At 35.1% G+C, this 13,853-nt stretch overlaps 1 protein-coding gene across 2 annotated transcripts in view; it reads left to right on the forward strand.

The window, feature by feature from the left end:
- LOC137617907 (uncharacterized) overlaps positions 1–13,853 on the forward strand; it is a 47,334-nt gene that overhangs the window by 23,092 nt on the left and 10,389 nt on the right. The window contains exons 2-4 of one of the 2 annotated variants that reach the window (XM_068347850.1): positions 191–300; positions 7,477–7,681; positions 8,610–8,739. In XM_068347850.1, the coding sequence (XP_068203951.1) occupies positions 242–300; positions 7,477–7,681; positions 8,610–8,739 (394 nt within the window). In that variant the 5' untranslated portion in view covers positions 191–241. The remainder of the gene's footprint in view (positions 1–190; positions 301–7,476; positions 7,682–8,609; positions 8,740–13,853) is intronic. The other variant, XM_068347851.1, reaches the window with a different exon arrangement.

A 13,853-nucleotide genomic window follows, 5' to 3' on the forward strand; every position in this document is an offset into this window, starting at 1 on the left:
TTCATTTGAACTACTATTCATCCTGGTAATATAGTATAGTATTTAATATATATTACAGTATTAGACTGTTTTGATCTATAAAATAGCATGACTGATATTTTAATTCTGTGTTCTTTATCATAGCATGGCTTTAGATATTTCATAGCATGGCTCATTTGATTTTAAAAACGAACGCAATGCTTTTGAACAGCACTGATCGTCTTCACGGCCAGCAGAACCGGCTCTCCACATCTCCGCTTGCATGTCGGAACGTCAGTATGATATGCAGTACTTGGGTGAACCTGCAGCTCATTGCAAACTGTAATTACTCTTGAGTTTCTCTGTTTCTGGTTCATTATTCCATGATTTGTATGCATGCTTTTTTTTATCCCATCTACAAAATTTGCTTTTGGCTATGGTTTCTTATGAAAAACTGATTTAATTATGATACAAAATGAACAACTTTTAAGAACTCTATGTAGCAAGATCTCCATTGTATTTTAGTCTATATTGAATGCAAGTATTGTTAGAGCATGTTGAAATCCAGTAACTTGAACCAAATGAGGACTTGTTTATTTTTAATTTGCATTGGGAGTGGTAACGTAATGTTTGTTCCGGCACCAAATACAAACCTTTCGGCTCTTTTCTATGAAGATATATTTTGGTGACAGCTGAAACTAGCCGTAAAACTTTTAGCTAGGTGCTACTACCCTCCGCTAGTTAGGGGGTGGTGGTAGGACCAACCACCCCACTCACACGCGCAGAAGACAAAACACTGCTTGCAGTGCCTGCTCTTCTCTGTTGTATTCTCAGGGTACAAAACAAGTCTCATAAGAAATTTCCCTTGGGGGGTCTTTGCTGCAGATGGTAATGTCTGCCGGCCACTTGCTGTCATCGCCTCCCATCGACGAGTCTCGTAAGCTTTAAATGTTAGGTGTTATTGCTGTTGTGCTTTTGGGCACAACATAGCTCTTAGAGCTTTGTGAGGCCAGGCCATTGGGGACCTGGGCCTCTGGTTTTTAACCTTTTACAGAAGAAAAACTCATCTAGGCTATAACTCTTTGGAGTGATAGTCTACATTTATGCATCTTGTGGTTTGTGAGGTCAGGTCCTGTGTGATCTTTGCTTCATGGTATCAAACTCATACGAGGGAGAAACTTGTTCTTGGACAAGAAGAAAATGACGAACCTAACGACCTAACGCGTTAGAGCTCTTAACCTGTCATCCAGTGGGGTTAGGGGATGAGGAGCTCAAAGCCCAACAAACAATTGAGGGAGTTCAGCAGCTACGCGCTATTTCCCCCCTCTCATATGATCCTAACCCAACACTTGCCAACTGTAGAGGGTGTTCAGGATATGGGGTAACCAGGTACCTGTTCCAGAGGGAGACTCGTTCTACAAGGGCATCGACAGATTGGTCGAGGATCCTCATAGCTCCGTGGTGGTAGTAAGCAATAACACCTAGACCATCTATTCGTGCGCGCAGAGATGTTGAGAGAACAGTTCCCGACTTTCCTGAGCGGTTCATATAACCTCAGTCAGGGATTCACCATGATCACACGTTCCCCTATGACCTTTCTGCCTGAGAGCATGCAACATATCTCCTCTCAGAGGGGAGTTTTGCAAGTAATTACGAAAAGGGTGGCTTGATACCCATGTAGGTCGTTGTTCGCCTTTCATCAGGCGAGGGGATTTTTCTACTAAGATTGAGGTTGTTGCAGAGGCTTCTCGCCGTTCGATATCACTCTCCTCGGGACAGCGAAGCTCGCTACCTTGGGGAATTACAAGGATTTTGGATATCCTAAAGACTTTAGTCCATTCAGGGAGACTCCATTTGCTCTTGGGTAGAGTGATTTAGTTTATACTTATAGGGTTTTTATGATCTTGTCTAACTTTTTCTGGAACTTGTTTACCGTGTTACTGTTTACTACATCTGCCGGAAGTCTGTTCCATGTATTTGCTATTTTGTATATAAAGAAATTACCACATTGATTGGTGGTGTATCTTTTCAGTTCCAGTTTGTATCTGTTACCTCTGAACTGATTTTTGCTAAGCATGAATAGATTGTTGTAATCTACATTTGTTATTCCTTCAAGAATTTTGAATGCCTCTTTTAACTGTTTCCATAGTCGTCAAGGTTGTAGATCAAATAAGTTCAAACATTCTATCCTCCATTTATATCCAAATTTTCTTAATGTTGTAACTAGTTTTGGTGACCCTAGCTTGTACCGATTCCAGTCTATCTATTCCTCCTGAATACTTGGAGCCCGGAATTAGACTCCGTATTCTAAATGGGGTCTTACTAGTGATGTGTACAGCTGTAGTAATGTCTTTGTTTCTTTATTTGAATTGACGGTTTATGTAACCTATTAGTTTTTGTGTTTTCTTTTCAGCTTTTATGTTCTTTTTGGTGAACTTCAAATCTTTGCTAATAATGATGTGGAGATTTTTCTCCTGGTCCACGCTATTTCATTACCCAGCCGTATGTAATCTGTTTGTGGGTTACTATAACCTATGTGCATGACTTTACATTTCCTACATTGAAAGGCATTTGCCATTTTCTGGACCATTCTCCTAACTTCATTAGATCCTCTCTTAAGGCTTTTATGTCTTAAGAGTTTGCAGAATTTATTCCTAGTTTAGTATCATCGGCAAATTTGGCTATTTCACTAGTTAATTTTAATTCTAAGTAATTAATTTATCAGAAATAATAATGGGCCAAGAACGGATCCTTGAGCTACACCGCTAGTAAAAGCTGCCCACTCTGAGGCTTCTCCATTGATTACAACTCTGTTCTCTGTTTGTAAGCCAATATTAAATCCATTCAGCTAGCTCGTCAATAATACCTAGTGCTCTAATTTCAACCATTAATTTTTGTGAGGAACTTTGTCAAAAGCCTTTTAAAAGTCGAGGTATATGATGTCTATTGCTCTGCTTTTGTCATAAATGCTAAACATGTGATAAAATTCCAACAGATTTGTCACACATGATCTCTTTTGTCTAAAACCATGTTGGCTGTCTATCAGATTGTTTTTCTCTATATGTTCTACTATTAAATCTACTAAAATTGCTTCAAAAATTTTGCAAGGCACTCAAGTTAGACACACCATGTTCTTCTTTTGGTCCCTTCTTGTAGATTGGAGGAACATTGCCTAGTTTCCATCCTTGTTGTGCCTTTCTTTCGTTGGCTGTCTTTCGGAACATTTTGTAAAAGTATGGAGTTATCTCTTCTAGTTCTATAATCTCTCTTGGATCAATATCGTCTGGGCCTGGTGCATTAGCTTTATTTTCTTTTTTATATCTTCCATTGCAAAGGTATTCTGTATTATGGTTGTGTCCCTTCATATTTAATAGCTGGTTCGGGGAGGGTCATTGATTCTTCCCTAGTCAGGCCTTCTCCATCATGAGGCTCAGTACTACATAGTGTTCTAGAAGTTTTATTCCAGCTATGACCAAGTTGTGGAATGATCTTCCTAATCGGGTAGTTGAATCGGTAGAACTTCAAAAGTTCAAACTTGCTGGAATTTTTTTATGTTGAATGGGATGACATAAGTCTTTTTTAAAGTTTATATATGAAAGATGTTTTAATGTTCCTACTGTTCTTAAAATATTTTATTTGAATTATTTATTACTTTTCATATACAGTGAACCCTCGTTTATCGCGGTAGATAGGTTCCAGTCGCGGCCGCGATAGGTGAAAATCCGCGAAGTAGTGACACCATATTTACCTATTTATTCAACATGTATATTCAGACTTTTAAAACCTTCCCTTGTACGTAGTACTGTTAACAAACTACCCTTTAATGTACAGAACACTTAATGCATGTACTACAGTACCCTAAACTAAAACAGGCACAAATATTAAAGGTGATTTTATATCATGCATTTCCTAAACATGCTAAAAAGCATGATAAAAAATGGCAACCAATGTTTTGTTTACATTTATCTCTGATCATAATGAAGAAACAAACTGGAGGTAGAGCTTTGCTTATTACCCAGACATATTTCCCATACTTTTCCCTTAGAACTACATCACATCTTCCTACTTTAGATATATATATGTATATATATATATATATATATATATATATATATATATATATATATATATATATATATATATATATATATATATATATATATATATATATATATGTGTATATATATATATATATATATATATATATATATGTGTGTGTGTATATATATATATATATATATATATATATATATATATATATATATATATATATATTTATATGTATACACATATACATACCTACATATATACATAAATACATGCATATATATATATATATATATATATATATATATATATATATATATATATATATACTGTATATATATGGGTTATGGAAAAAATCCGCGAAGTGGTGAATCCGCGATGGTCGAACCGCGAAGTAGCGAGGGTTCACTGTACAGTTGTTTATTTCCTTATTTCCTTTCCTCTCTGGGCTATTTTTTCCTGTTGGATCCCATGGGCTTTTAGCATCCTGCTTTACCAACTAGGGCTTTAGCTTAGCTAATAATAGTAATAATAATGACAATAATAGTGAATAAGCTTAAATTTTTATGCTTGGAAATTTCTTGAATTGAAGGCTGTGGACCCATTAATTCATGTTTCCTGTCTCAGCTTCTTATTGCATTGACTATTTCTCTTTTGAACCATTTGGGTTGTGGAAGAAAGACCCTGCGCAGTCTCAACCACAAAAGAATACTGTTGATCTTTGAGTCTTGATTACCGTTTTGAACGAAGTCAACCGTGCTGCAACGGAGTGTTGAACTTGCTGGTCCCCAATCAGAAGTTAGATCGCCGCCTCAGAGTGTAGTTATTGGACCATGCTCCCGTAAAGGAGTGCTTCATACCTATAGCCATCCCTCAGATTGGCATGTGACTCTTAGCTAGTTTTTCCTTCTCTCCTTGACTACACAATGAGTACCAGCGAAGGACAGGGTGTCTTTTATACATACCCAAGCCATGGGGTGAGGTCTAGTAACACTCAGCCTTTTCCCTGAATCTGTTTCCAAGACTGGGACTCCAGGTGTAGTGGATCCTAGAATCGGGACCCTTCTGTATGGAGAGTCTCATTTCTGTAACTGATGACCTAGATCAATTGTTACTTTGCCCTGTTAGCTCATCCTCAAGTCAATAGACTTTTCATCAACATTGGGAGAGTCAAGAGGAAAATAAACTCGATCTCTTCTCGAGACAGAGAGCTCATGACATGTTATAAAGAACTTCTCTGTGACGCATGTTTTACAAGTAGTTATGTGAAACCGACAAACAACATTCACAGTCCACTACCTGCAAGACATAACCCACAGGAACTTAGATACCTTTTCAATAGGTCCTGTGGTGGCTGCGCAAAACATGGTCATGAACACGTCAGTTCCTTTGTAGGACATAAGGCAGTTGGTGAAGGGTAGATGTTACCCGGTTGTAAGGCTAAAATAAATGTGCGAGTGACTGGCCTCTTCATCTTTCATTCTTCCCTCTCTGGGAATTTTACCATCCGAAGAACTCTACAAGCTGACCTCCTCTGACTGCGGGTAGGTACCATTGTCCCTTGTATATCTTGATGCATGTAATATGTATTCGTTATGTTCCTGACCTCCTGGCGAGGTAGGAGTCGGGCTACGACTAGTGTAAGTATGGAGCTTAGCTCCAATGTAATACTTACCTGGTCGAGTCACGAGAGCTTAGTTGTCATTCGTACAATTGCTCAGGCCGTTATTCTTGCAATTTTGAAAGTTAGTGAGGTGACACGGTGCGCTCACCACAGCTCTTTTGAAGTACAGAGTTGTGCCCCAGGTCAGTTACCAGCCAGTTGGTATTGGACTTGCACCCACCTAAACGTGAGTCTCCATAGTAAAGAGCTGAAATGGTGTTGGAACAAATGACAATTTTGGATTTAATTTGTATTTTTCTTAATTATACATATCTGAAGGTCTTTACACATACTGGCCCACCATCACCTACCCCCAAAAGTCCTTTTTGCAATTGCAAAGTGGCTTGTTTTGGCTACTGTGTGTGAGAGGGCTGGTTGGCCCTACCACCCCCCACTACACACACACACACACACACACACACACACACACACACACACACACACACCCACCCACCCACCGTTAACTAGCGAAGGGTAGTAGCACCATACTAAAAGTTTTACGACTAGTTTCAGCTGTCGCCGAAATATATCTGCATAGTAAAGAGCATCATGTATGTACAGTTAGAAAAAATACAAATTATTTCCAAATTTGTCCTATTTTTGTATTACATACAAAGCTCTACTATGATTTTAAAGGGCCAATGATTGTTCAGGAAATTTTTTTCTCTTTTGCAATTAGGAAAGCTCAAGCAGGTAATTAGTTAACCCTTTGAATACAGTATTATGAAATTTATTCTACTTCCAGGAATTTCAACTCCCTCAGACTGCTTATGTTGTATAACAGTGTATAACTATAGGCCCAATAATTTTCTATTTCTATTAATATTTATGCATACAAAATTTTTACAAAATACTGTATATAGAGTTATATACATAGATAGAAATAAAATTTATTCAGTTATCTAATGAAAATATAAATTTTAGTGCTAATTTTTTTTTTGCCAAGATGAGATAAGAAAGACATCTCGAAGCAAGGGTCTGTGGCCTGAGTGATAAAACTATCAAAAGGTTAGGAGTTCACTCAATGATGATTAGATGTTTCAACAAATGTTTATAATGTAGACAATCATTCTTATGATTTCAAATGTATAAATGGCATATACAGTGCTGTATTTTAAGTAGAACAAAGTTGATATTCTTGAAAATTATGTATGATGATACCAGAAAAAAATTTGGATTTTTATACAAAATACTGCTTTTAAGAAAGGTATAAAGAGGACAAACATTACTACTGTTTATAGTACTGTATATTATTCTTAGACACTATGTTTGGTGTACTGGAGACGAGAGAAAAGGAGGTGCAAAATATAGGGAGTTCTCTTTTTAATGGTATTCAGTATCACATAATTTATGCTTTATGGATAGTTGGTTGTCTTTTATTTTATACTCTGACATTTATTTATAACAAGCAACCTATCAAGCAAAGACTGCTTTTTTTTCTCTTTAAAGTAACATGAAAAGTCTGTAAAAATCCCATTAACACTGTGTGTGCAGTGTATGGGCACGTCTTAACTGACTTTGTGCTAGTATCATTAGTGTTTGTTCACAGAAAATATGAATATGGAGGGAAATTTTTGTTACAATATTCATGCGTCGAATTGATATATCATGTTCCTATTCCGAGTTAATCGTAAACCGAGGTATAACTGTACAGTACTGTACATATATATATATATATATATATATATATATATATATATATATATATATATATATATATATATATATATATATATATATATAATTACAGTATTATATTATAAAGAAAATTTACTATATCAGTGTATTTCTGATTTTTTTTATTGCAGGATGCCTCGCTCACTAGCAGGCAGTGTATCTGCCTTGTCCACATCATCTCGAATTTCAAGGGTTTCCCATGCATCGACAGCTAGATCGGTCGCAACTTTGACGACCACGTTGCACACAAAGACAGGAATATCTATTCCAATACTTACAAATGCTGTGTTTACTAATGTCCAACGAGGGTCTGTCCTTGCTGCTTCTTATTCCATCGTAAGTACCCTGTATTGGATAAATCTGTTTCCAGATATTTTTGTGGATCACAATTAGAATACTATTAACCCTTTTGCCCCCAAAGGACGTACTGGTACGTTTCACAAAACTCATCCCTTTACCCCCATGGACGTACCGGTACGTCCTTGCGAAAAAATGTTATAAAATTTTTTTTCATATTTTTAATAACTTTTTGAGAAAATTCAGGCATTTTCCAAGAGAATGAGACCAACCTGACCTCTCTATGACAAAAATTTAGGCTGTTAGAGCAATTTAAAAAATATATACTGCAAAATGTGCTGGGGAAAAAATAACCCCTTGGGGGTTAAGGGTTGGAAATTTCCAAAGAGCCTGGGGGTAAAAGGGTTAATGTGCCGTTCGTATATTTTTTTTAAGTAATTCACTTTAAAAATTGATTGGCTTTCCTCAGTCAATATCAGTTACATATAGACCCTGTAGAATTACGAGTCAAATAAGTCTTCCCAAGAGGGAGAGCTTATGGGTTGCGAAGTTGCACAGAGCCTATGTCAGGCCAAAAGGGCTGGGAAATCTAAAGTAATAAATTGGGAATCGTTTTAATTTTGATGATTACGTCCCTTTTCACCTGATTATAGTAGATTCTTCTCCATCTGAAGCTCATTAAAGTTATAATTAAGTGGTGTATATAGGTAATAGACCTACAGTATTTATTATGCCATTAGCCTGAACAGACCTAAATATTTAGGAGAGTATTAAAATCTTGTGTATATTGGAATCGTCATGTTTAGAATTAAGAAAATTTAAATCATGTTTACAATTAAATAGCCTGTCTCAAAATTTCACAGTATAGCTTAACTTACTATTATTTGCTAGCTTGTAAATATATATACAAAGATTCATAATTTTAGCTCAGTTTTTATAATATTTTGTTTCTTTTTTTATTTTTCAGTTTCAAGGTGTCTTTGCCATAGTCACTGGCATTTTTGACATATATTCTCTTTCTCTTGCTGCTCCTGGATCCAGTCACTATGGGTTTTACCTCTTCTCTTATGATTTTGTGTACACTGGAAATGAACATGGTATGTACATAATAAATTATTTGTATAATAGTGTGCAGATTTTTTGCCATTATGTAAGAATTATAAATTTTGTTTTTTCATGAGACTTCTATAAAAGTAATGGTTAATATGCAAATACTTTTAATTTTTTATTGAGGATTTTTATTTGGAACACATTGCAGCACTCGCAAGATTCCTGATACTTTTCTTTAGTCATCATCGTTTTATTTGATATTATTGAGGAATGGGATTGAATTAGGTACTGTATTAAATTTCTTATGTTTAGTAACCTTTTGTTCTTACTGTACACGAATACAGACCTTGTCCTTTGATATGAGAATTAATTCAAGTACAGCTGGAACTCAGCAGGTAAAAACTTATAACAAGGTTTCGGCTATAGCCAGTAGTTAGTGGTCGGCTGGTGGAAGCCCCATCCCATCTGCCGGTCCACGAACAGTCACTCTAATTCTTACCACCAACTAACAAAAGTGTGCTATTGTTGTTATGAAATCTTATGCTTAGTAATATTTGCTAATAGAGCATCTAATTCATTTAAAAAGGATCATTTCTGTAAGTTCTCTTTCATTGAGAATAGATTTGGTGTACTGCTTCATAAGATGTTGGGTTTTCCAATTTATCTTTTAGAATTGTCAACCACTAAGATTATATGCCATATCAGTCCACATTATTCAAACTTTTTCCTTTCAGCACTGGGCTGCTTTCCTTGAGCCCTTGGGCATAATTGTAGCATTCTTCTTTTTCCATTTAGGGTTGTGGTTTGGCTATTAATGATAACAAAATGTGGGTGATAAAAACGAATCTCAAAATGGTGGGTACAAAATAGATATATGTAACAGAATCCTTTGATTGATATCATGATTCTTGTAAAGCAATACTGTATAGTAGCCTCTATATATATCTATAAATACTATGCAGTACTATGTATATTTGGAACGTGCCCGACCTTATACCACATACCTATTTGCAGTACAAATGCAATACAAGATAGTAAACTAATTTTCGTCACTTTATTGCATAAGAGCTAAATCAAAACAGAATTTGTATCCATGAAACCACATAAAAAGGTTTATTAAAATTTCAGTTGAAGTACAGTACAGTTTTTATGCATCTTCAAATTCATGTTTTTTTGTTAACTCGTTATTGTACATCATATGTGCTTGCTTAGTTTCTCAAAATGGTTAAAAGATATATGTACTACATATTACATGTTTACACACCAATAAAATGTTAAGAAAGAAACAAACATTAAGAAACATGTAATCAATTTGTTGAGGCCATTAATGTATATATGATGTGCATTTGTAAAAATAGTAGTACAGGCTGGATAGAGTAGTTTATCTATGAGACCTGCTGTTAGGTCTTGATCCCTTATGAAAGGCAACACAAATTTTTACTCGGATTGATGCAACACTCATAACCCAATTCAAATATGTATGCTTGTATCCCAATTTGCTTGTATTTAAAGGAAAACCCCTAATGGTTAGTAGCAGAGGAGGGCAGTTGTGAACAGGTGTAGCTAAAGGACCGAAACCTGTTGAATTGCTGAGTACATGAACTTTGGTGAATAATACGAGAATCTAGTGTCTAAAGACAACTTTTAAGGCCACTTTTAAAATCAAGACTTACTGTCCTGTGAGATCGCCAGCAGGCAAGCTCAATAGTTATTGAGGCACAAAGCAATTTGTGAGGTTTTACTTTAAGCCTGCTCTTATATCCGTAAAGAGTTACCTGTGTCTGTAGGTTTTTTACAGTATACTGTACTTAGAAGAAAATTAATGCTCTGCACAAGCCTTTATCCATTTTTAGGAGTATAAGAATCAAGTATCTCTACTAACAGGAGACTATGCTATATGGTTGAGAGAATACTATCTGATTTTATTGGTCCCAGTGCTTGACCTTTGGCCTTGATTTTATAATCCAATCTAATCCAGACAGGGTGCAAGGTACTATAGGGGGAAGAGCACACTGAGAGCTCTGGCACTATCAATCAGGTTACTGTCAATTGCCATGGTAATAATAGGCAGATCATGGCAAGAGTTAAAGTAAATAGTGTATCCTCACAAATAACAGGTCAACACCTATACTAAGCTTAGAAAAACTTTGTAAAATTACAAAACTTTCAAATGCTTCAAAAACCAGACACGAAAGATAAGCCAGACTTAGATTAAGGCTATACAAAAATATGAGACCATTACTAACCTGGAAATTAACTTGAGTTAATTACTGGATATCAAAATTTTGCATTAAAAAAAAAACCGGTAAAGTAGGAATTACTGATAAACTTCATGCAAGATAAAACTTGATGAATAAGATTAATACAGAATATTAGATTAATAGTACGGTATACCAAACACCTAAATTGGTATAATAATCAAAATCTTGAAAATAAACGAAACTTCTGGTTAGATTAGTGTGACTTTCGATTTCAGCTGAAGATAAAAGAATTACTTCACAAAGAGTTGACAGGATAAAACGCTAGTTAATCATGAAAACCACACAGGCTGGTCAAACAATGGGGAACAAAGTCAGAAGGTCTATTTTAAAAGAAAAGACACATTGAACGACAATTTTGTGCCACAAGGGGGGTTTTGGAGCCTAGCGTAATTTTTTCATGTAGAGGCTTTTTGAAAAAGTGAGGTGCTGTACAATTAAGCTACCATTAAGTCAATGGTTATTTTTTAAGTAAACTTTACATGCACAAGAAGTGTATTCTTGGGAGACTTTAACCCTTTGACTGCGAAAAGCGAGTATACTCGAAAATTAAAATTTCTCCCTTAACTGCGAAAAGCGAGTTTACCCCACGGCGGCGAAAAAACTTTTTGAATAGCGCCGCCGATACTTTTGACATTCAAGTGTACGCTGAAAACGTTTGCTGTCCAGTAGGTGCTGCCATCTAGTGACCAGAAGACGAAACAAAACGTAAACAAAAACAGGTGTTATCAGCTGATGCGACGATGTTCACGTTGTTTACAAACATCAGGTTTTAAAGGTATGTATTATTTATTTCAGTAATAATTTATTTGTTCTAAATAGTTCTTGAATATAAGTAGACTATAATAAGTCTGATTAAATCATCAAATAAGTGTAAAATATGGTGTAATAGGAGGTAATATGAAGGGCATCTCTTTCAAGCCTAGTAAGCCTATTTTACTGTAAGTTGGCCAACTTCGATTATGTTATGATAGGCTTTGTGTATAGGCCTGGACTTATTATAATGGTAGAATATGATAGTGTCTTCAAATATGTGATAATATGCGAATTGTAAAGACAAATCATAGGCTACCGGTAGGCTACATACTACTCACCTCTCTCTCTCTCTCTCTCTCTCTCTCTCTCTCTCTCTCTCTCTCTCTCTCTCTCTCTCTCTCTCTCTCTATATATATATATATATATATATGTGTGTGTGTATATGTATATGTATATGTACAGTATATGTATATGTATATATATATATATATGTATATATATATATATATATATATATACATATATATATATATATATATATATATATATATATATATACATATATATATATATATATATATATATATATATATATATATATATATATATATATATATACATATATATATATATATATATATATATATATATATATATATATATTATATATATGTCTAGTAGCTATAAATGTAATTTCTTTATTAGGGTATGCTAATTTTATTTTTTACTTTCAGGGTCACCTATAATGGCTTCAAAAAGGAAGAGGTGTGCAACACAACGGGAGATTGCTGATATTCTTGCAGAAGAAGACTCAGAAACAGAAGATTTATTTTTACAATCTAAGAAAGGGGTAAGGGAAGTAGATAAACCATCTTTGCAAGCTCAGTACAATAAATATATGGGAGGGGTAGACCTTTTTGATCAATTCTGCTCAACCTACACCTTCAATCACCGTAGCAAAAAGTGGTATCAGACACTCTGGCATTTTGTGATTGAAGTTGCTCTTGTAAATTCCAAAATTAGTTACAACTTGCAAAATAGAAAGAAATTGACCCAAGTTGTGTTTAGACAAGAGGTAATAAAAGGATTGTTAGAAGGATATAACACAAAGCCAAGAAGAAAGAATGTTGTTAGGGACTTGGTGGAAAATAAGAAGTACCTACCTAACCTAATTGTAGTGTTTGTTCAATATTGCCATCTCAATGTTGCAAAAAAGGAAAGGGGACATGTAAGAGGAAGCAGACATCATATTTCTGTAAACAGTGCCCACAAAACCCTCCTCTTTGTGTTGTCCCCTGTTTTGAAATTTTTCATACTGTGATGAATTATAAGAAAACATGTAAATGTATGGATGAAAAGAAGTAAATATGTCTTTTTTGTCAATTGTTTGTAATTTTTTCATATTTTTTGTAATATAATTTTACTTCCATAACTTTTCTGGTTTTATTAACACTTTTTGTGATTTTCCAAAATATGACAAAATTTGTACTAGTTTTGAATCAAAATTTAAGTACATAACCATAACAATATTTCAGTATATTTCATTAATTTAGTTATTTTTCATCATAAAAAACATATTCCAGCCCATTTTACATGTCAATTGTGATGATATGCAATTTTCGTAATTTTTTTGAAAAAGTACGTTTTTTGGGTAAAAATGGTAAAAAATGTATTAAAAACAAAAAAATATAGAGTTTAAGAGTCATGAATAGATGGAAAACATTGTTTCCAATATCAGGGGGTACTTAGAAATTAATTTCTACAAACTTCAAAATTTGCAGGCAAATTACGTTTTTCGGGGACAAAAATCCTCCCAGCACTACGCAGCCAAAGGGTTAATAACTTTTTTGTTTTTGAATTATACATACATACATACATACATACATACATATACCAAGGCACTTTCCCCAATTTTGGGGGCTAGCCAACATCAAACAAATGAGACAAAAAAAGGGGACCTCTCCTCTCTACGTTCCTCCCAGCCTGACAGGGACTCAACAGAGTTCGGCTGGTATTGCTAGGGTGTCACAGCCCACCCTTCCCCGTTATCCACCACAGATGAAGCTTTATAACGCTGAATCCCTTACTGCTGCTACCTCCGCGGTCATCCAAGGCAACGGAGGAAGCAGCAGGGCCTACCGGAACTG

Source organism: Palaemon carinicauda, chromosome 24, assembly GCF_036898095.1.
Source record: "Palaemon carinicauda isolate YSFRI2023 chromosome 24, ASM3689809v2, whole genome shotgun sequence".
In the NCBI taxonomy this organism is placed as follows: Eukaryota; Metazoa; Arthropoda; class Malacostraca; order Decapoda; family Palaemonidae; genus Palaemon; species Palaemon carinicauda.